The following is a 23,409-nucleotide window of genomic DNA, read 5'->3' as shown; positions in this document are numbered from 1 at the left end:
CACAATGTTTCTAACTTGTGGCGGAACATAAGAGAAACATATCCTAGGGTTTTCATGGCAAGATTTGTTCAGAGGAGGTTTTCTACTGCCTTCCCCTGAGGCTTGCCCAAGATCACCCCATTGGGTTTGATGCTCAAGCAGGGAGTCGAACCCTGATCTCCAGAGTCATAGTCCAATACTCAAACCACACTGGCTCTCCCGATTTCCCATTACGGCCCATGTTTTGGCCCAAAAGAGAGAGCAAATTACGTGTTTAGAAAGTCTATTCATTTGCTTTCAGGCTTCCTCTCCCCGCCATGAGTGGTTCTCAAAATTTGGTCTCCTGGATGTTTTGGACTCCATTTGCCAGAATCCCTGACTGTTGGCCAAGCTAGCTGGGGCGTCTGGGGGCTGAAGTCCAATACACCTGGAGAACCAATGTTTGACCATCACAGCCCTACACTATTTAAATATAGGAAAGCAATACCCATTTGTCACACGCAAAAGTCAGTTTTCAGCCATCTCCACTTTTTAAATTTTTGTTTAATTTTTTTGCCATTGAAGGCAATTAATGCAACCCTTAGAGGCTCTCCAGAGTCCAGACAGACTTTTCCTGTTGTCCTTATCACTGCATCTAATGCTTTTGGGGGGAAGATTACAGTTAGCAAATAGAAGTGAATGCAAAAGGCAAGCAGGGATGGTGCAGCATCTGCTTCAGCATCCCCCTCCACCACCATCCCTCCCGAGCCACAAATTCAGCCCACATCGCACTCTGCCTGCTCCCTATCAGCATCCACAGGCAGTCAAATGCATTAATTGTTTCCATAAGCCCCAAGCCAGCAGAGAGATACCAATCCTCCCAACTCAGCCGTTTCCTCTCAGCCTATCTCCCCATTCATCACCCAGCTTCTGCTAGCTTCTAATCCTGCTACAGGCCGGAGAGCCGTGGGGAAAGAGAATGACATATCTGCAAAAGCTTTCGGGTGGGAGGAAAGGCGGGGGAAAGCGCATGTATACATGCGTGTATATGGAGAGAAGAGATAAAAAAGGAGATGGAGAAAAAGAACCCCGAATTCCTATTGTCTGTCTAGCTCTGTCTGACTCCTGCCCTCAAGGGCCCTCCCTCCTTTCAAAACACCAACCCTGCTGTATAGGACAGCAAGACATGCTGAGGAAGGGAGAAGAAGGGAATGGCTTTTGTTTCTGGACCTCCTTGTTATCTTCCACTGAGCAGCAGGCTCCTCAGGGTTGGAGAAGGCCGCTTATCTCCCTGTGGCACGGATTTGATTCCTTTCACTTATCTGGCGTCAGCATAATTGAATATTAATTTTCTGTTGTTGTTGTTGTTTTAATCCCCTATAAAGGGTCTAGCTATGGTGTGTGTGTGTATACATATAGACAAAAGGACAGTCTTGTCCCCTCCAAATGAAATTTTCCTTCAGTCTCCCAATTTCTAGCATGGCAAGAATTTAAAAATTGTGGCATCCATAGTATTATGTGGGTTTTTTGGGCTATGTGGCCATGTTTTAGAAGAATTTGTTCCTGATGTTTCTCCAGCATCTGTGGCCAGCATCTTCAGAGAATGATGCCAGCCACAGATGCTGGCAAAACGTCAAGAACAAACTCTTCTATTCGTTTCAAAATGCCCCTTTAGGCACCCAAAGGAAAGGGGTAGGCAAAGTTCCCAAGGGACTGTGAACCCAGCAAACAGAAGATTTCCTAGGTGTGAACGATTTTCACATTCTCGCGCTTTGCAATGCTAGATATTTGGGCATTGAAGGAAAATTTAAGGGGGTGGCAGAATTTTCATTTGGCTCAATACTGTGGGCCCTCAGTATCCACTACAGTTTGGTTCCAGGACATCCCACAAATACCAAAATCCATGGATGCTCAAATACAATGGCATTGTACATGGCGTCTCTTACATTAAATACAGTACGTAGAGAGATCTTGTAGCACCTTTGAGACTGATTGAAAGAAAGAAATTGGCAGCATGAGCTTTCATAGACTTCAGTCTACTTCCTCAGAAAGTCTACAAAAGCTCATGCTGCCAATTTCTTTCTTTCAGTTCATCAAAGGTGCTACCAGGTCTCTCTGCATACTGATTCCACAGACAAACATGACTATATCTTTGAATTCTACCATTAAATACAGTGGCATAGTGAAATGGTGTCTTACATACAATGGCAGAATTAAGGTTTGCTACTTGGAATTTATGCTTTTAAAAAAAATATTTGCAAGCTGTGGATGCTTGAATCCATGGATAAAGAAAACATTGGTACGGAGGAATGGCTGTACCTACATTATCTCATCGCTCTTAGCAACATCTCTGTCCTTCATTCACTGCTTTGGCGTTCTTCTTTTAGGCTTCCTTCCCAGCAAGGCCAGGGTTGGACAGAAAAGATATGCGGACTTTTTTGTGCTAAGCCTTCCTCAGAGTGGCAACCCTTCCTGAGAGTGTCAGGGCCTCGGGGACAATGAAGGAAGCGGGAGATGACAGATGGAATTGAAGGTTGGGGAGTTAATCTCCCCTCTGGGTTTCCGGAATCCAATATCCCATCCGTCACTGGGCTTTCTCTGCCTCCCTTCACTTGAGGTTTCGAGCAAATGAGAAATACCAAATGTCAGTCTCCAGGAACTGACATCCTTTGTTAGCTGAGACCATAGATGCCACAAAAGGAGAGGGAAGAACAGCAGAGTTTAAGGAAGTTACTTTTTTAGACTACAACTCCCATAATCGCTCCCATCAATGTTTAATTTGATTTCCCTTTCCTGCCTATATTTGCACTTATTTGCATCTGCTCTCTCTCCCTCTGCCAAAAATGCACAGCCATTTGAGGCCATGCAAAGCAAACAGACGGGCCTAAATTCAGTACTGTGCATCCTTGCAGATACTTCCAGATACTCTGGTAAAAAACGCAAAGGTTTTTTCTCTGGAGTTTGACTTTTTCACATACACACACCGCAAAAGGCCCAAACTCCTGCAAATCGCATATGGCCAAGTCATATTCAAATCAATAGCAATAGCAAGTACATTTCTATACTGCTTATCATTGAAGTAGCACTCCCTAAGAGGTTTACAATATGTGTAAACCAAAGCAACTGGAACGAAGAGTAATTTAATCATGTAGACAAGCCCTTAGTATTGTCAAAGGGAAGGAAGTGGTGAGGTTGTTTACTTTGGGCCCTTTCCCACTACATGAGTGCTGTGGTTTTGCTTTAACAGCCATGGCAAGATCCTATGGCATCCTGGGATTTTCAGCAGTACAAAAAAGACTTCTAGTGCCTCACCAAACTCTAGATCCCAGGATTTCATAGCAAGCAGACAGGGATGTTAGTGTAAACATAGTGCTGCAATAGTGCTTATGTTGTTGCATTTTTACTGTCAAGATGAGAGAGAGGATCTTATGGGATATTCTGCCTCGCATGAAAAAGGAAGCCACCTTGGCTTTGGAAACCATGCCCTTTGTGATATTTCCTATTCATCCCATGCAGAAAAATAAATATATTTGATCAGCCTTACAACCAGGGACGCAAATCGTCTGGTTTCTCCTCCATCGTTTAGGAGAGAAAGCCCAGCATCTCGCTCATTACTCTGCGTCCCCCGACAAACTCACACGGAGACAGAGCTGAACTGATTGATGGATTTAATTTGTGGCGTTTCAGGCCATTTTGACACGGTTGAGAGAGATGATGGATGTCTTTCTGCTTGTGGAAAGAGAGGTTCTCTGCTGACTTGTAACCTTCACAGAGAAGGGGAAGAGATGGTACAGTGGCATGCCCTTCAACATTTCATAGATGAAAATGGGGTCATGTGTGGCCAAGCCACATCAGAGTGTGGTCAAGATGGCAAAGATTCTTAATGAGGAAGAACATAACATGCAAGCTAGGAGGTGATGCAGTGGTTTGCTTCTGCTTGAGCTTACAGGGAAGGTCAAGAGCCCTTCTCACTCCTTCCTGTGACATTTCCACCCTTCTTATAACCTTTAATCTTTAGGCTGGAGTCACTGGAATCCATATTTTTTGTGGGTTTTTCAGGCTATGTGGCCATGTTCTAGAAGAGTTTATTCCTGACATTTCACCAGCATCTGCAGTTGGCATCTTCAGAGAATGCTGGCATGGAAGTGAGTGGGAGATATATATACCTATGTGTGACTCCAGGCTGGGAGGAATGATTTACATGTTAATCTGTGTATTGTTCTGCTGTTGAATGGCAAGGTCTCAGTAAACAGTTTGGCTACCAGTCCTGAAAAACACAAAAATTAAAACCCAGCAAAATGCAAATGAAAACCACCCAGGATTGGGGGGTTTCCCAGCAGATAATGGACCACTAATGAAGTAGACACAAATCCTCCTTGCATCTCCTCCCACCCTGAGGCCTTGCCATTCAACAAGAGAGCAATATACAGCTTAACATGGAAATCCCTACTCCCAACCTAGAGTCACACAATATATATATATACCCCACTCACTTCCATGCCAGCATTCTCTGAAGTTGCCAGCCACAGATGCTGGCAAAACATCAGGAATAAACTCTCCTACAACATTGCCAGATAGCTCAAAAACCCCACAAAATACTATGGATGCCGACTATGAAAGACTTTGACTTGCCACTGGAATCATTTGCCACTTGTCAAGCTTAGCCATAGACTGGCAAGGTATCAGTATCAATTGGTCAATGACAGTAAGGAACTTGTTACCGCTGTTGTGTGCCTTCAAGTTGTTTCTGACTTATGGCAACCCTAAGGCAACCTATCATGGGGGTTTCTGGGTATGGGTGTGTGTGACTTGGCAAAGGTCACCTCCTGGGTTTCTATGGCCGAGCAGCAAATTGAACCTTGGTCTCCAGAGTTGTACCCCAACGCTCAAACCATGACACCAACTGAATCTCCTAGTAAGGATCTAGCCATCACAAAATCTTCATGGTGTGGCAAGCTACCAAATTCCCATCTCATCCATGCAGGTGTGGTGTGGTGTGTGTATGTGGGTGTGGGTGTGTGTCAAGGAAAGAAATCAGCCTCCACTTTCCATTTAATATTTTGCAAATGTTTCCAATTATTATTAATTGATTTCAGCTTCAGGCAATTTCAAGGTATGAAAGCACCAAGGCTCTGGAGATTTAAAGCCCTTCACCGACTTGGCAGTAGATCAAGAATGCCCTTCCTTCGAGTGAAAAGAGAGGGGAAAGTTTGGTTTTTTTATTAATGCTGAGACTAACAATAAAAAAGCCACTTAAAATAACCTAAAGGCATAAGTCCCACAAGGTCCAAATAGACTTTTTGTCATAAAATCATTACGTACCCGGAGCTTTAGTGATACAGAGAATGACACGAGGCATGGTCCCAAAAAATAATGTTAAAAAGCCTCCTGGGAAAGTTTGGGTGCATATAACTGTTACATAATGAAGGCACTGAATATAATGGAGGCTTCTCATGGCATGGAAACACAATTGGAAAGGCTTCACCTGATGCATTGCTGCCTTGCCAAACAGCCAGGGCTGGATTGGGACATGTTTTTAAACCCTAAACTATGCCAGGTTTCAGCAACTCCATGAAATTACCAAAAAATGAATATTATGTCAGTTTAAAATAAAAATAAAAATTAGAAGCTAATCAAAATCTGAATTCCTAAGCCAGAAATAAGCAAAGCATAGTATTCCCCCTCTATCCATGGAGAGGATATGTTCTGGGACCTTCACTGGATGCCTGAAAATGTGGATACTACTGAACCAGTGTTCAGTAATGTCCAGTAATATTTTTGGATTATGATTAATCACAAGTAATTGAAATCACAGAGAATAAAACCATGGATAAAGGGAGACTATATAATATTTTTAGACCATGGCTGACCATTTGTAATTGAAACTGCAGAAAGCAAAACTGCATATAAGTGTGGATTGCTGCATTGTCCCCCAGGATATTCAATTGCAACTCCCAGCATTCCTCTTAACGGCTAGAATTTCTGGAAACAGTGGTCCGCTGGAAAGGTCCTTTTGCCCTAAACTACAGCTTTTTAAGCCTTCTATATAAACTTGTCATTGCACCTGCTTCTTAATGGCAAAGGAGTTCTATGGTCTCTTCAGCATGCCAGAATTATTAGAAAACTTCCATGCGCCCTAGAAAACCGAAAGGTGTTTGTTATTTATGTACATGTTTATATTTTGCCTCCCCCCCCCCTAAAAAATAAGGAACACAGATGACACCACAAAAATAGTTAAATGTCCCTAGCTAAGCTTAGAAAACAGAGGTTTGAGATGCATATGTTATCCTCTGTAGCTTAGATCAAGATGCAGGCTCAGTCTCCCTGATGTGGAATTCTGATTCAACCATATCCTGATTTAGGCTGCAAGGGATAACATGTAAATTTCACACTCCTGTTACCAGTGTCAGTATGTTTGTGTTATCATCAACAGTGCTCAAATGTTGCACACATTTGAGCACTAGCTTAATTATTATGACAGTTTATACATGTTGGTATTTTAGTTCCAGCAGCAACTGTGGTAATAGCAAATTTGGTGACAGATGTCAGATTTAGGTGCTGGCAAACATTGCAATAATGGAGCCCTCTGTTCTCTTGTGCCATTCTCCTTCACATAATGAATGTGTAAAAGCATGTGTTTATATATATATGTATACACACACACACACACACACACACACACACGGTATTGGGAACAGGATTGTGACAGTCCTCATGGTGATATCACAGACTGCATCCACTGCATCCATAATAACTATTCATAGGATACACATTCGTGGGATAGCAGAGTCTGATAGTCACTTTCACAAAGCAAATAGCTGCAGTTATTCAAAGGTAGTTAGTTACCATTACAGTTACAGTGCTTTTAAAAAGCAGCACTTTACTTTCCTGTTTTTCAAAAGCACCAAGTTACTGTTTTGAGAATCAGAATGCTGCACACTACTGGTATAAAGATGCCTAGGCCATATAAACCCTTTTGTAAGCATAAAAAGTAAATACAAACCAATTACAGTTACACTGTGAAAGCAGAAAAGCAGTCCCTCTGTATGTTACAATAATAATCTAACTACAGGTGCATCTGCACCGTAGGAATAATGCAGTTTGGCAACACTTTAAGTGATGCAGGTCCCTTCTATGGAATCCTGGGATCTGTAGTTTTACAAGGTCTTTGCTGGTGCCTTGCCAAACTACAAATCCCAAAATTCTATAGGTTGGAGCTATAGCACTTAAAGTGGCTTGAAACTGCATTATTTTTACAGTATAGATACAGCATCACTTACACCTTAGTTACTGCAAAGGAATTATTCCCTAATAACTTGTTATTTGTAATCACTTAGGCCCTGAATAGACAGGCTAAAATAAAGCTGCTTCGGCTTCGGGCCACTTTGGAAGTGTGCTGTTTAAATGAAGCATGCATCCCTAAGAGGCCAGAAACTGCATCAAAACCATGCTCCAGTCCTAAGGACTGGAGCGCCGAGCGCAGCTTTGGGCCTCTTAAGATGGGTGTGTCATTTAAACAGCATACCTCCAAAGTGGCCCAAAACAGCTTTATTTTGGCCTGTCTGTTCAGGCCCTTAGTTTCAGGTACTATGGGATAGTTGACAAGGAACTGGTTAATGGGTTGAGGAGAATCATGTTTTCCCATCAACTCACATAGCTTGGAAGAACTAGGTTTTGAACTACAGATCCCTCAGTCAGCACAGCCACTGGATTTTTGGAGCTGCAGTCTTTTAAAAGAGCTACGTTAGTGTACTCTCTGAACATATTTTACATGCTTACGGACAAGAACTCCAGAAGACTAGGGTTCAAATCCCCGTCTGGCAGTGGAAGCAAACTAGGTGATCTTGGCCAAGTCACACTCTCTCAAACTCAGAGGAAAGGAATGGCAAATCCTGATCCAAACAAATCTCGCCAAGAAAACCCAATAATAGGTTCACCTTGCTGTTGCAGTTGTGTGCCTTCAAGTTGTTTCTGACTTGCCAACATTTGTTCAGAGGAGATTTGCCATTGCCTTCCCTTGAGACTGAGAGACTGTGACCCAGTGGGTGCTCAAAGTCACCTAGTAGGTTTGGGCTGCTATAAGTCAACCATATATAAACCCACTGGGTGACCCTTGGGCAAGTCACACTCTCTCAGCCTCAGAGGATGGCAATGGCAAACTCTTGCTGAAGAAACTTGCCAAGAAAACCCCACATGACTGCCAAGATAAAGCTGCTTCGAGTCTCTTTGGAGGTATGCTGTTTAAATGATGCATGCATCCTAAGAATCCGGAAGCTGCACCAAAGCTGCACTCCAGTGCTTAGGAATGGAGTGTGGCTTTGGCGCGACCTCCGGACTCTTAGGACCCATGCATCATTTAAATAGCATGCCTCCAAAGAGACCCAAAGCAACTTTATTTTGGCAGTCTGTAACAGGCCTGTAACAGGCCATAGTGAACAAATTCTGGGCCCCACTCAGCAGCTGAAAGCTTTTGGCTTTTCAAGTTTAAAATAAATGATCCCAAAAGGCCCTTGCAAGCCACAAGGTGGCAGCTGCAGAACAGTTCATGATATCCAGAAACCCAAGAAAGAGGCTCATATGTCCATATGAGAATGGACCAGTCCTAGGACCAGCAGTTTTAGGGGAGACACTTAGCTAGAGAGCTCTCTTGTCTCTCCAGGCATCTAGTCCTGAGATTCCTTAGGACAGAACCATGGCAGTTAACATGGAATAATGGGGCTGGAATTGTGTAGTGTGAATGGACACCAGGTATTTCATCCCAGTTAAAAGGGAACTGGGAGTATCATATATATTGTATATACTTATGAAAATGTTACACTGTTAGTTAGAGCCAAGCTCCCTTTTCCTATCCATGTACCTGATTTCCAAGGCAAGATTTGGGTCGACTCAAGCAATCCAGAGCACTTGAGTGGAAAATCCAGCTGCTTGAAATCCTTCGCAGCGTAACTCAGATTGTCAACAAGCGCAGCTCACCCAAACTGCCTCACAACTTTCTGCCTCCAGGCTCCTAATATGTCTTTGCTGCCTCAGCATTTTGTACTCATGATAAACCATTTGGATGACAGCTCCACCGCCGGCACTGTTTTCATGAGTTTTTCAGCTTGAAATTAGTACATAAATGACATACCCTCCAACGTTTTACAGAAATGAAAACAAGGACGTATGTGACTGTGGCAAAAGTTGTGAATGAGGCACACGCTAGACCCATTTAACCCATGTCTTTTTGATGCTGACTTTTCCCCACTTCTTTTTTACCAAATTGATTCAATGCAAGTGTGAACCAGATGTCACACTGAGGAGGGAGCAAGCTTGTTTTCTGCTGCTCCAGAGAACAGGACCCAGAGCAATGGATGCAGACTTCAGGAAAAGACATTCCACCTCAACATTAGGAGGAACTTCCTGACACTAAAAGCTGTTCGATAGTGGAACATACTCCATTGGGGAGAGGTGGAGTCTCCTTCTTTGGAGGTTTTTAAACAGAGGCTGGATGGCCATCTGTCTCAGGGGATGCTTTGATTGGGAGTTCCTGCATGGCAGAATGGGGTTGGACTGGACCAGGGCCCTTCTTGGGGTCGCCTCCAACTCTGTGATTCTATGATGCTAATCTTGCCCTTCCCAGTAGACTCTGGCAAAAGCAAACCGCTGCAACTTCTCTCTCCCAGTTTGTGTGTTCTTCATGAATAGCTTTGGTTAAATATGACCCTATTTCCACCTGTAAAATGTTACAGGTTTTGGAAATCAGTTTAATGGCACGGCTGTGTCCACACTGTAGAAATAATCTGGTTTAAGTGTCACGGCTCAATGCTGTGGAATTCTGGGAATTGCAGTTTGTTGTGGCCGCAGAGCCACAACAAACTACAGTTCCCAGAATTCCACAGCATTGAGCCGTGACACTTAAACCAGATTATTTCTCCAATGTGAATACAATAGACTCAGGCTGCATCCGCACTGCAGAAATAATCCAGTTTGACCCCACTTTAACTGCCATGGCTCTATGCTATGGGATTCTGGGAACTGTAATTTGTTGTGGCCCCCAGTCTCTGACAGAAAAGTCTCAATGTCTCACAGAACTAACCTCCCAGAATTCCATAGCAATTGAGCCATGGCAGTTAAAGGAGTGTCAAACTGTGTTTATTCCTTTATTGTGGCAACAACACGTTCCTCACAGACTGCAGAAATAATCCAGTTTGACACCAAGTTTGACACTAGGGAATCCTGGGAACTGTAGTTCGCTCGTCTCAGATTAAAAATGTCACACGAAACTACAATTCCCACAATCCCGAGCGCGGCGCCGTCCTTCATTTGCATCAGACGCCGCTGATTGGTTCCCGTCTCACGCAAAACCCCGCCCACTGCACGTCCAGCCGGCTCTCTAGCTCCGCCCACTCTGACAAAATGGCGGCCAACCTTCCTCTGCCCCTCACAGGAGAGAGAGAGCGAGAGTTTCTTCCCAAACCCTGCCCTTTCCATTCTCCCTGGAAGCGGATTGGACGGTACGATCCGCGCCTGCGCATTGGGCCTCCCCCGTTTCCAGTCTTCGCGTCCAAGTTTGTCCGCCGCGCCTTGCCGTAGGCGAAGCTCCTCCTACTTTTGCCCTCGGTCGGTCTGTCTCTCTGTTTCGACAGCCGGGCGCGTGGCTGTTACTCGGCGTAGAAAGAAAAGGGACGGAAGCCGAAAAGGACCAACCGCCGCCTCAGCTTCGCGCTCCTTCTCCTCTCCTCCCTCAGCCATGTTGGCGGCCGCTCAGCTCCTCCGCCGCTGCGTCGCCCTCCGCGCCTTGGTGCCGCGGGCCTCCCCCGCAGGTGAGCCGCTCTCCTTCGGTGCCGGGCCTCGGCGTGTCCTTGCCGTGACCCCCGCCGCCTTCGACCAGGAGGAGGCACCTGAGGCCTACTGACAAGCTCGCCCTCGGCCGACCCTCCTCCCTGAGAGGAACCCCCCTCGAAGGGACTCCAGCTCCCAGAATCCCAGGCTGTTGGCCAACCTGGGTGAGGCTTCTGGGAGATGAAGTCCATAGAATCATAGAGGTGGAAGGGGCCCCATTTTGCCATGCAGGAACTCTCAATCAATGCCCCCCTCCAGCCTCTGTTTAAAGGCCTCCAAGGAAGGAGACTCCACCGCTCTCTCTGTCAAACAGCCCTTACTGTTACGTTGAGGCGGGATCTCCTTTCCTGGGGCTTCCATCCATAGCTCCAGGTCCTAGTCTCTGGAGCAGCAGAAAACAAGCTTGCTCCCTCCTCAATATGGCATCCCTTCAAATACTTAAACAGGGCTATCATATCCCCTCTTAACCTTCTCTTCTCCAGGCTAAACATCCCCAGCTCCCTGAGTCCTTCCTCATAGGGCTTCATGGTTTCCAGACCCTTCACCATTTTAATCACTCTCCTCTGGACATGGCTCCAGTATCCCAATGTGCTTTTTGACTTGTGGTGCCTAGAACTGGACACAATATTCCAGGTGGGACCTGACTAAAGCAGAATATAGTGGCACTATGACTTCCCTTGATCCAGACGCTATACTTCTATTGATGCAGCCTGGAACCGCATTGGTCTTTTTAGCTGCCGGATCACACTGTTGACTCGTGTCACTTCTTCCCCAAGACCCTTTTACACAACCACCTACGATTCAATGGTCCTCAAACCATGGAGGACTTTGGACTCCAGCTCCCCCAATGCCAGGCTGCTGGCCAACCTGGCTGAGGCTTCTGGGAGATGAAGTCCAAAACCTCTTCAATGGCACAGCTTCAATTAGTAGAATCAGAGATCTTGTAGCCCCTTTGAGACTAACTGAGAGGAAGAAGTTGGCAGCGGGAGCTTTCCTAGGCTTCGGTCTATTTCCTCAGATGCATTTCTATCATGTAATGTCTGTAGAACTCCTAACTGAAAGAAGGAAGTTGGAAGCAGGAACTTTCCTAGGTTTCAGTCTGCTTCCTCAGATGCATTTATCTAATGTAATTCCCAAATGTATGTAGAGATATCTTGCAGCACTTTTGAGACTGACTAAAAGAAAGACGTTGGCAGCAGGAGCTTTCCTAGGCTTCAGTCTACTTCCTCAGATGCATTTGGACACGGCACAGTTTGAGGACCATTGACATGTATAGCTTTTTGTGGGGTTTTTGGGGCTCTGAGGCCGTCTTCTAGAAGCGTTTTATTTCTGACATTTCGCCGGCATCTGTGTCTGGCATCTTCAGAGGATGCTGACATGGAAGTGAGCGGAGTATGTATGCGTATATATACTGTTGGTTGAGAGGAAGCGACTTAAAATACCTTCGTTAATTTCAAAGCAAATCAAATCTGTAAAAAGGATACAAATACAAACAAAGGTGCTAAACACACTAGTAGACACATGTTAAACACAGTAGAAATTATCCAGTACGTAAACATACACGTACAAAAATACAAACGCGTCTCACATAAAAACATTACCTCTTCAAGCCATTCAAATCCTTACATCTTCTTCCTTCCTCTATCTCTCCTTATTTTGTTGTTAACTGCCCTCGAGTCGATCTCGACCCATGAAACATCTCCAAGACCCTCTGTCCTCCACTGCTCTGCTCAGCTCCTGGAAACTCATTCTCCTGATCTCTTAGAGTCAGTCCATCTTGCATAAGGCCTTCCTTTTCTTCTACTTCCCTCTACCTTTCCTAGCATTATTGTTTTTTCCAATGATCCATGCCTTCTCATGATGTGTCCAAAGTACGACAGCCTAAGTTTTGTCATTTTGGGTTCAAATGAGGTTTCTGGCTTGATCTGCTCCAGGACCCATTTGTTGGTCTTTTTGGCTGTCCACTGAATCCTTACTACTCTTCTTCAGCACCACATTTTGAATGAGCTGATTTCCCTCCTATCCTCCTCCTCAACTGTCCAGCTCTCAGATCCATACATGGCAGTAGGAAATATAGTGGCTTGTACGGGTCTAACTTTTGTTCTCAGTTGTATATCCTTGCATTTTAGGATTTTCTCTAATTCTTTCATAGATGCCCTTCCCATTCTTAATCTTCCTCTGATTTCCTCCTTATACTTCCTTGTATATGAGAGGAAGCGGTTTACATGTTAATCTGTGTATTCTGTGGTTCTCAGGATGTCTGTTTAACTAATGATCCATTGTCTGCTGGGAAACTCCCCTGAACCTGCTTAGTTTTCATTTGCTGGGTCTTCATTTTGGTGTTTTTCAGGACTGGTAGCCAAACTTTGTTCACTTTAAGGCAGTGGTTCCCAACCTTCCTAATGCCGTGACCCCTTAATACAGTTCCTCATGTTGTGGTGACCCAAACACATGAAATTATTTTCATTGCTACTTCATAACTGTAATTAAATAGGTGTTTTCCAGTGGTCTTAGGCGACCCCCATGAAAGGGTCATTCGACCCCCAAAGGGGTCCCGACCCACAGGTTGGGAACCACTGCTTTAAGGGTTTCTTCTTTCCTGTTGAGGTTGTCCAGGTGTTTGTGGATTTCAATGGCTTTCCCTGTGCATTCTGACCTGATAGTTGTTGGCATGGTCCAGAATTTCTGTCTTTTCAAGCAGCATTTTATGGTTCGTAACATGTTCTGCTACTCCTGTTTTTTCTGGCTGACCCCATCTACATGTATCTTCCTCTCTTGTGATCAAGAGTGAGCGCCACATCCGGGAAACGTCTTTGCCCATCCGACTAGGAGGTCAGTGGCCACAAGCAAGACATTTGCTGTGTCCTCCTCTTTTAAAGGACGTTTGCGAGGCAGGAGGCTGGAATGAGCCATCAACATTTATAAGGCATTACAAACTAGGCAAAGACAAATTGGCACAGTTAAATTTGATGCTGCTTTAACTGCCATGGCTCTGCCCTATGGAATTCTGGGATGTATAGTTTTATGAGCGACTTAGCCTTCTCTGTCAGAGAGCTCTGGTACCACAACAAACTACAAATCCCAGGATTCCATAGGCCGGAGCCATGACGGTTAAAGCAGTGTCAAAATGCATTAATTCTGCATATTTTCTGTGACAGCTTTTTCTGGGAACAGTTTTTATTCTCTCCACTCCTATTTTTCAGACGTCTCCATTCCTCTTTAGGAAGGTGACATTGGGTAAGGGAGGAGTAGGTTACAAGTTTAGTTGTCTTGGGTGGAGAGTGCAAGATTACTACGATTTGAAATGCTTTAATGAATTAAACGGCATTTGTTTTAGGCTTCTTTCTGCTCCCCATCTGTTTCCTTTTGATTTCTGGTTGCCTTTTGCTCTCTTTACCACCCCTTTGGCCCCATAGTTTGAACTTCCTTTTGCTCATGTCTTTGCTTTTGCTTCCTCCCGGAAATAGCAGTGAAGTATAAGATCGGCGTTTATAGGTTACAAAGGTATTTTTCTCCCCCTGCCACATAATGCATTTGGATGGGAGCTCCTTTTATAGTCAGGCCGAATGTAATAAGGCATTTTAGTAAGCTCTACACATTTCTGGCATCCCAAAGGAAACATCTGACTTATTGGGTGATGTGAGGTCAGTCGTTTTGTCTGCAGCTTAACCTACTTCACTGCTTAGTTGTGATAGTGAAAACACAGTTCATGAACAATGTTCCCTGTGCTCCATGAAGAGATAGAAGAACACATATTAATAATGCATGTTTGAATAGATAGCTTTAATGTTTTTGGTCTTTTAAGGGTGGCTTCTAAGGCACCTAGGATTCTGGACTCACTTATGTGTAGATTTGATTTGCAGCTACAACCTCTATTCCAAGGTCATTCTCTTATTTGCATCCGCCTTGGCTCTGTAGGCCCTTTTTTTGTCCCTGTTCTTCTTCCATTCAAGAATCCTTACCAGATCAGCCCTTTCTTCATAATCTTGTGTGCAATAGGAGCGGAATTTGCATATTACCTGTTAGCCTTACAATAACTGGGTCACAATCAGCTCTTATTCTGTGATATTCTCTGGTTGCTTGTAGGCTTAAAGGTACATGTGACATTGGGGTAAAGTGAAGTTTTACTCAGGGCTGCCAGTAATGCCTAACACTGGAAAGCTGGGCCTGAACCTTGAAATAAAAGGGGCCTGAATGTATGGATGCCCCATCTCTGCAGTTCTTCTCCATGCATGACCTCTAAAGGTCACATCTAGCTGACTTCGGATGGTGGAACAGAGATCATGGAGAGAACCATAGGGAGATGCTGCTCTTTAAATTAGTATTTAGACCAGTGGTTCCCAAACCTTGGCCTTCCAGGTGTTTTGGACATCAGCTCCCAGACTTCCTGACCAATGGATGAAGTGGCCATGTTCCACTCATGGGCAGGAGCAAAATCTAAAGGATGGGACTAAAGTGCCAGATTATTCAAGTTTAAAGGTCATCTTGCTTATAATGAAGCAGCTCCGGTATGGGGCCACAATGAACTACAATTCCCAGAATCCCATAGCCTTGAGCCAGGGCAGTTAAAGCAGTGTCAAAACGGATTATTTCTGCAGTGTGGATACAGCCTTGGAGGCGGGCGGAATTGGGCAGCATAGAGGGATACAATTGGTATGGGAGAGGAAGGAGTTAAAGTCTGAATTCCCCAAGTGTTGGATATGAAATACACTGCTGCATCTAGACCTTATACTTTAAAATATGCAAGATTCCTGAATGTAAAAGGAGTATCTAAATCAATTTTTCATAGGGAAAGATAGGAGCAGGGAAGTAGTGGTGATAAACCCACAGTGGCATTGCATTGCAAAACAATTACATTTTTAAAGGCAACTTTTACAATCATTTAACAGACGTGGCTCAGTTCAAAATCTGTGGAAATTGTAATTAGTACATTTACTAGACATTGTCTTAGTCTGTTAGCATTACAAGGCTGCCCTTTTACTGGTTGCTGCATGGGGTGGTTAACTGTAAAACAGCTGTTCTGAGTTGCATGCATATCAATGTAAAGAAGAAGATAATGGGTAATTTTAAGCCCATTATAAATTATATAATGCCAGCATCGCCTTGTTATGCATTCAGTAGTCAAACCTAGAGTTTCTAAATCTTAAACCTGTCTAATTGTTTTCTCAGATAATGCAACTGGGCAACTTCCCAGATAAAAGAAGTTTTTAATGCTCATGTTTTAGTTATCCTTCTGAGTTGGATTATAAAAGCATTAAAATGTTGAACTGAGCAATTTTTCTGCAGCAACAGATGCTGCAGTTTCAAAGCTACATGTCATCTATGCAGAATGTAAGGCATAAGAAAGAAACCACAGTATACCAAACAGCCACTAAATGGCAGTAATCATACAGGCTGTATAGAGTTGAATGTAAATAGGTAATTTAGAGCCTATACAGACAGGCCAAAATAAAGCTGCTTTCGGTCACTTTGGAGGTATGCTGTTTACATGATACATGAGTCCTAACAGGCTGGAAGCCGTGCCAAAGTCATGCTCCAGTCCTAAGAAGCGCAGCTTTGGTGCAGCTTCTGGTCTCTTAAGATGTGTGTGTCATTTAAATAGCATACCGCCAAAGTGACCCAAAGCAGCTTTATTTTGGCCTATCTGTATGGGCCCTTAGATACAGAAGTCTATTCTGACTGCTGACTTCTAAGATCATTAGATTATGTCTGTTGCAAACATCCATTTAATGAGGTGGGGCTACCTTATCTTTTGTATTTGTTACCAAACTTTCACATGATCCAATCCTTGCCCATTCTTTAAGCAGTGCTTTCTCATTTTAAGTGGGATTTTAATTTAGTGTGTCTTTGTTCATTACTTTCCCTTCCTCTTTCCAGCCGTGTGTCTCTCAACTTAAACTATTTAGACAAGGCTTTATTGGTTGGTATATGCATTTGTTCTTTACAGAGTATTATCTTCAGATGTTTAAGAATACTTGTACTGGAAGTATTCTTTCATTATCTTTCAGTATCTAATCTTAATTATTCAAGACACACACACAAAGTACCACACTAGTTATTTCAGGCTGCAGTCCTACAATACGCTTTGCATGGAAGAAAGTCTCATGAAATGCAGTTGGGTTTAGAAATGTATAGGATTCCATCACCAACCTTGTAAATAAACCCAGATAAGTAACTAGTCTCCTGCTGGGGTGCAGATTACTAGTCTGTTTCTGGACAGAAATGCAACAACGTTTACAAAGACGTCCAGTTCTTCATTAATTGCAATCAATCCCTGCAAAGTTAGTGCCATAAACCCAATCACTGCTGAGCAATAGGGGGATTGCTGAGATTAGCTGGGCGGGCAGTCAGCTAGCTCTGATTTCTGATAACCCATATCAAGAAGATAGTGTTAGCTGCATATTGAGTTCCTTGTTTCTTATGTTCATATACCAAGAACTTTAATTCAACACTGAGCTACTTAATAATCTTAATTCTATGATTAGTTTTCCTTGTTTGCCTTTATTGAGTCATAAGATGCCATTGTAATTTCTGTCCACATACAGTACTTTTTCGGCTGCAGAAAATACTCTTAGAAGGAACTGTCCATTGTTCTGTAACTTGTACAAAGAATAAGTCTGTTAAAAGTGGAGTCTTGCTGCTGTCTAACAGATTGGAGGGATATGCTTTATTTGTGCTTTGAAATTTAATGCAGTATACTAGTGAATAATTATTGGTCTACAGTAAAGCTTGCTTTGTTCTCTTAATTTTCCATGAACATTGAAATTAAGTTGCTGCAGAATTACATATAATATGAGTAGAGGTTTTTTTTAAACCTCTGCTTTTAGACAGTATAAAACCTATCCCACTTCTGCTGGAAAATGGGGAATTCTCATATCACAGCTATACTCACTACTGTGGTTTGCCAATTAGGTGAATCATGCAAACTATGGTATTGTTGTTGTTACTAATTTCAGTATATGCTTCTTCCTTAACTGGGAAACAATTGAGTACTGAAACGACTGTCATCTGGGGAGAACCTGAATGACTGGACAACTGTACTCTGTCAGTTATTTTTATTTGGACAACTGCTACTAGCCTCTAACAAGCAGGAAGCTACCTTGAGCTGTTGAATTTGATGGGTAAAGACACTTAATGTCTATGATTACTGCTTTGCAACATTTATTCATTGCATCTTTTCCTTTCCTGATTTTGTCTTACAGCAGTTTTGCCTATTCGCTGTTATTCTCATGGGTCACATGAGTCAGATGAAGAGTTTGATGCTCGTTGGGTGACATACTTCAACAAACCAGATATTGATGCCTGGGAGCTAAGGAAAGGTAAGACTGGACGGAAGAGCTTGGAAACCTCCAACTAAAGCTCCATGGTGTGTTCTAATGGGTGTCTCTTCCTGGAGCAGGAGTTAAATAGCAACAGGTAGCTTAATGAATAACTAAGCTTTCAGAAACTTCCTTCTGTCTGTTTGTCTAAATGGGCAGGAAATGGAATATTCACCAGAAAAAACCAACATTGTGTTAGAACAGATTATACAGGAGTTTTTCTGCAAATATCATTGACAGTGCAGTGATCAGTAGGAGTCAACATGGTTTTCTCAAGACGAACTCCTGCAAACTATTTAGATAATGCGAATATTGTGGATGTCATGTAACTGGATTTCAGCAAAGCATTTGGTAAGGCCCCCCATAATGTAATTAGCAAAATGATTAAATATGGAGAAACACCAGCAGATGAATCCATGTTTGGTTAGAAAGCCATGTTCAAAGAGTCGTTATCAATGGCTGCACTTCACACTGGAAAAACGTCTTGAGTAGAATGCCTAAGGGTTCTGTTCTAGGGCCATTACTCTTCAATGTTTTTTCATTGACTTAGGTGATGGAGAGGAAGGAATCCTTATCCAGTTTTCAGATGGTACAAAACTGGGAGGGCTACCATTAGAAGATAGGAACAGAATTCAAAAGCACCTTGATAACCAGAAAACGGGGCTAAACATAATAAAGTGAAATTCAATAGAGACAAAAATGCGAAGCTCTCTATTTAGGCTACAGAAACCAATGTGTGTGGATAAGTTGGGGGGGGGGGCTAAATGCTTAGCAGTACTACATGTGATAAGGACCTTGGGATTATTGTTGATCACAAATTGAATATGAGCCAGAAGTGTGATCCTGCAGTAAAGGAGGTGAATGTTATTTTAGCCTGTATAGTTTCCAGGTCAGGGGAAGTAATAGTCTCCCTCTGTTCTGTACTAATCAGAAAAAAAGAAGTATCCTCATATTGTTGTTTATTTTGAAAGGTATGAACACATTGGTCGGTTATGACTTGGTTCCTGAGCCAAAAATAATTGATGCTGCTTTGAGGGCATGCAGACGACTAAATGACTTTGCCAGTGCAGTCCGTATCTTAGAAGTTGTAAAGGTCAGTCAAATGTTACTGAATGCAAAGTACCAACATCTTGCTCTTATCTCTGTGTAATGTTTCTATATTGGGGTTCATAATTTTCACTGCTGTTCAATAAAGCTTCTTAGTACTTAATGTAAGGGGCTTATTGGACCAGCCTTGATGAGCATATGAGGCTGTGTTCAGAAAGAGTTAGACTAATCTAGCATTGTCCATTCTAACCACTAGTGCATTTAGAGGGTCTGACATATGTCCCCCTAGCTTTGTTCAACATAGAACCTTTTTAGTAGTGATTTCTGGAATGTGCCTAGTGAATGTGCGTTGCCCCAGATTTCAACTACTCTGGCTAATAATCCTTTTTTGCCTTTCTGTGCAAACATGCCACACATTCTTATACTTTCCCAAAGAGGAAGCTTCTGCATATTTACTCATGACTCCTATACATATTTACTCACTAATAAATCCCATTGAGATCAGTAGGACATATTTTAAGGTGAATGTAGGTTTATAGCCTTATATAACCCCTTACATATTTAATAGTTTTATTTGGATGCGGTAAATTGTTGGTTAAGATTTGGTCAAATGCATTATCTGTTGTATTGAATTTGATTGAATTGACTTAGGACCACTGAAGTAGTAACTCTTTTAATTTCTTAGCTAAGTCTATAAATGTCAGTTTTGTTTTTGTTCATCTTTCTTATTTTGAATTCATTCTCTTCAATTAGGACAAAGCAGGGCCTCACAAGGAAATATACCCCTATGTTATCCAGGAACTTAGACCAACTTTGAATGAATTGGGTATCTCAACTCCAGAAGAACTTGGCCTGGACAAAGCGTAAATTTCAATGGTAAGGGGGCAACTCTTCAGTCCTCTGGGTGGGCTTCATCCAGTCTAAAATTCCTTATTGGGCAAGATTTAATGGTGACAAATTGAAGATAGATTTACATCCACCAGAGCAAAATTATGGTGTACGTCTGTGCCCCAAACAGCTCGCACTTTATCTTATGTAGAGCATTGAGCTCCAGTACTTATTTCTGCCTTAAGAATTTAAGATGTGTTACAGCAAACATTTTTTTAAAATATATAACTGGCGCAGCCATTGCTTTCACCTAGTTTTCTTTATCCTTTTGACCCATGATTGAGTTACTTGGAATTCTGTTCCATGCTCCTTTGAAACATTGACAGGAATCATGTGACTGTCTAATTATTGCTTGACTGTAGCGTCCAGCATTCTTCACTGTTGGCTATGCTGACTCTAGCTGCTGGGACTTGCAGTCCAGTAACATCTAGCAGAAACGTGTGATTCACACCCCTTTGTAAAACAAGTAGAAGTAAAATACAGTGGGCATACTTCCAGTTAGATTTTGTGTTTGAAAATTTGATTCAAGTGCTGTTTTATTTTTCTTCGACAGTAAAATACTGCTTTCTTCTGAGCATTCATATTGGTAATTTGTCCTTTTCAGGGAGAAGACCATTGAATTTTAAAAAAAAATTCAGTGAGAATGATCTGTACTATTCATACACATCAGTAATAGTGTATAGGGACACTAAATGCACGTTTTCATTGGCAAGCCACTTAACCACAAATCCCCCCCCCCTTACTCAGTTACCATCTGCTTTCTGTTCTGTGTAAACAGTGGAATCATGCAGGGTTTAAGTGAAAAGCTGTAACAGTTGTAGCTAGTCTTTGAAAAAACAGCTTGAAACAGAAATGGGTTTTGTTAATTTCTGTTCTTGCTGACTACCTCATCATCCAAAACTGTCAAAGCTCAAAAACTGTGTATTGCGGAGATGACTTATCAAGAATACAGTCATTCCCTTCTTAAAGGGTAAAAGGTACAGCAAATTACCCCTCCCCCCAAAAATACATTGTTTAAGAAATATAATATATAAACTGTTTTCCTAACAGATTTTAGCATATCTGTTCTTTAGACTCCGTATATGTTTGAAATGTGGGTACAATACCAATATGTCACAGGGCAGGCATAGGCAAATGACAGTCACAAGGAGATCTTTAGCCACTTTGAACAACAAGCTGTTCAATGTTCAGCAGCTTCTGGAGCATCTCCCTATCATTTCACATCTTTTTATTTCAGAGGGGCTTTATAGTGGCTGAGGTTGACAGAGTGCCTTTAAAAAGGGGGGTAGATGTCTTCAACTAATTGCAAGTATCTGTTCTCTTCCAGATGACCTTCCTGTGGATTTATTGTTAATGCTACTTGATTGTCCAACAATTGCCTGGATACAGACAGTTAAAATATTACTTGTTTGAGATTACTTCCTTTTACTGAGTCCTGGAATAGTATGTATTGTGAAGGTGGACCTAATAAAGAGGGAATCGTTTGAACTGAACTTAGTCCTTGTGGCTTGTGATTATATATTGAAGTAAAAATGAAGTGTTATTTCCCCAAAGCGAGTAAACATGCAACACTGAAGAACATACATTGGCCAAACGAGGTTCCAGTTTTATTGCCTATTCATACATTCATATTAAAGACACAAAATAATTTTATATGCATTTCCTATTCCAAAATGCCATTAGAAAGTGCTTAACTTCGTGCCTCTTAAACAGGACTCTGTGTGTGCTTTTTCTGCGCCTTGCTATCAACAAGTTGTATAATCTAATTTGGGAAGAACAAATATGTTTCTCCATGTATGTTCTTTACATTTCGCTGGCCAATTACAACAGGTCCTTAAATATCATGCCAGGTCCTGATTAGCCATGGTTTCTACTACTGGTGAGTGGAAAAATGATAACCAATATGTCTGCAAAAGTAGAAGAGAAAAATAGGGTTTGCTTTTATCAGAAGAAAGAGACCAAAAACCAAACCCCCAGATGAAATCGAATCAAGTTTGCGGGAATTCTGTATATATTAGTTTTGTGCGTTTAATGTGAAAAGGTGATTGTTTAAAGCAGGGATGGTCAGTTTTTGGTCTCCAGATGTGTTGGGATTGCAACCCCCCCCCCCCCCAATAATTTCTCAGCTTTACCTATGCTCACTAAGGCTATTAGACAAGTTGCTGGTTAAAAAACATCTGGAGGGCCAAAGCTGCCCATACCTGATTCAGAAACAATTGCATATCAGTGTTTCTGTTGGAATCTGGCTATTATTCAAAGACGTTAATCTCTTACTAGAAAAAGTCTTGTGCTAGATGTAGGTAGGGACTGTTCATTTGTAGAGCACATCCTTTGTGTGTATAAGATTCCAGCATCAGCTTCTGTCATGTACAGGGAAAAGTCATACCTGAAAGTCTAAAGAACTCCTGCCTTCTCTCCCCCAGTGTTTCTAATGCTGATCTTACATGGATCAACGGTCTAACATGAGAAAAGGCAATTTCCCACATAGCTCGTTTCTCGTATGGTGAAATTTTCATGTAACACCACTCCCATGTGCAAACAAAGGGGACTGTGCGCTCAAGACAGGCTTGAGTTTTGAAAAGGTATTTTGTATTCTCAAATGGAGAGTAAAATTTTATTGCTCTTTTATTACCTTTGTTCCTGGATTGCTCAGGACTGTGGGATGTGGCCTGATTATTCTACTTTTATCTGTTCTTCCATGTCTTTCTAAAACAACATGCAGAAGCCATGATGCTAATTTGGTCATTTCAACCCCTTTTCTCCTGCCTGCCTTTAAAAACCAACTTTGATGAAGGGTGAAAATGGTGGTTTTGAAAGTTTGCACAGAGAATTTTGTGTCTTTTTAATGGCCCCCTAATGTTTAACAATATAACGTAAGAACATACTGTTATTTTAATTTAATCATACAGATTTTACCCTCTATAACAGTCTTGGCTTGGGAGAGGACTGGGAATGCATTCTCCAGATCTTGATAGACTGTAATTCCCAGCTTCCCCCTCTATTGACTGCTGACTGGGACTGATGAAAAGTTGCAGTTGAACATCATTTGGAAGGCAATGATAGTTCTTTACCACTGGTCATGCTGATGGGAATTATAGTCCCAACATCAGGAAGGCAACCCATTCCTTTGAACTGTTTTAGGAATTTCCAGACACTGTGTGTGCTTAAAACTTTTGCATTACATGGTGAATGCCCAACTTGAAATTGCCTGAACTGAACTTTTCTTATACTTAGGCCCAAAGCGCACTGCAGAAATAGTCCAGTTTGAGACTGCTTTAACTGTACCTGGATCAATGCTAGGGAATTCTGGGAAGTGTAGTTTTGTGAGGCATTGAGCTTTCCTTGTCAGAGAGCTCTGGTGCCACAATAAACTACA

The 23,409-nt window shown here is 42.4% G+C and overlaps 1 protein-coding gene across 2 annotated transcripts; it reads left to right on the top strand.

Annotated features, from left to right (window-relative positions):
• The first annotated feature begins 10,508 nt into the window (after positions 1 to 10,508).
• COX5A (cytochrome c oxidase subunit 5A) lies at positions 10,509 to 21,526 on the top strand. Of its 2 annotated transcripts, none has more exons than XM_089538647.1 (5): positions 10,509 to 10,760; positions 17,985 to 18,098; positions 19,070 to 19,191; positions 19,899 to 20,021; positions 21,361 to 21,526. In XM_089538647.1, the coding sequence occupies exons 1-4, from the start codon at positions 10,688 to 10,690 to the stop codon at positions 20,010 to 20,012; spliced, it is 423 nt and encodes a 140-aa protein (XP_089394773.1). In that variant the 5' UTR covers positions 10,509 to 10,687; the 3' UTR covers positions 20,013 to 20,021; positions 21,361 to 21,526. The 2 variants fall into 2 exon arrangements, with proteins under 2 accessions (XP_089394773.1, XP_089394772.1); XM_089538646.1 differs by having other exon boundaries at positions 10,518 to 10,760; positions 17,982 to 18,098.
• The last annotated feature ends 1,883 nt before the right edge of the window (positions 21,527 to 23,409 follow it).

The sequence above is a fragment of the Sceloporus occidentalis genome, unplaced genomic scaffold (assembly GCF_023333645.1).
Source record: "Sceloporus occidentalis isolate IW3139 unplaced genomic scaffold, rSceOcc1.0.p SCAF_9, whole genome shotgun sequence".
Classification (NCBI taxonomy): Eukaryota; Metazoa; Chordata; class Lepidosauria; order Squamata; family Phrynosomatidae; genus Sceloporus; species Sceloporus occidentalis.
The sequence above is the reverse complement of the archived record's forward strand: the minus strand, read 5'-3'. Positions and strand labels throughout refer to the sequence as shown.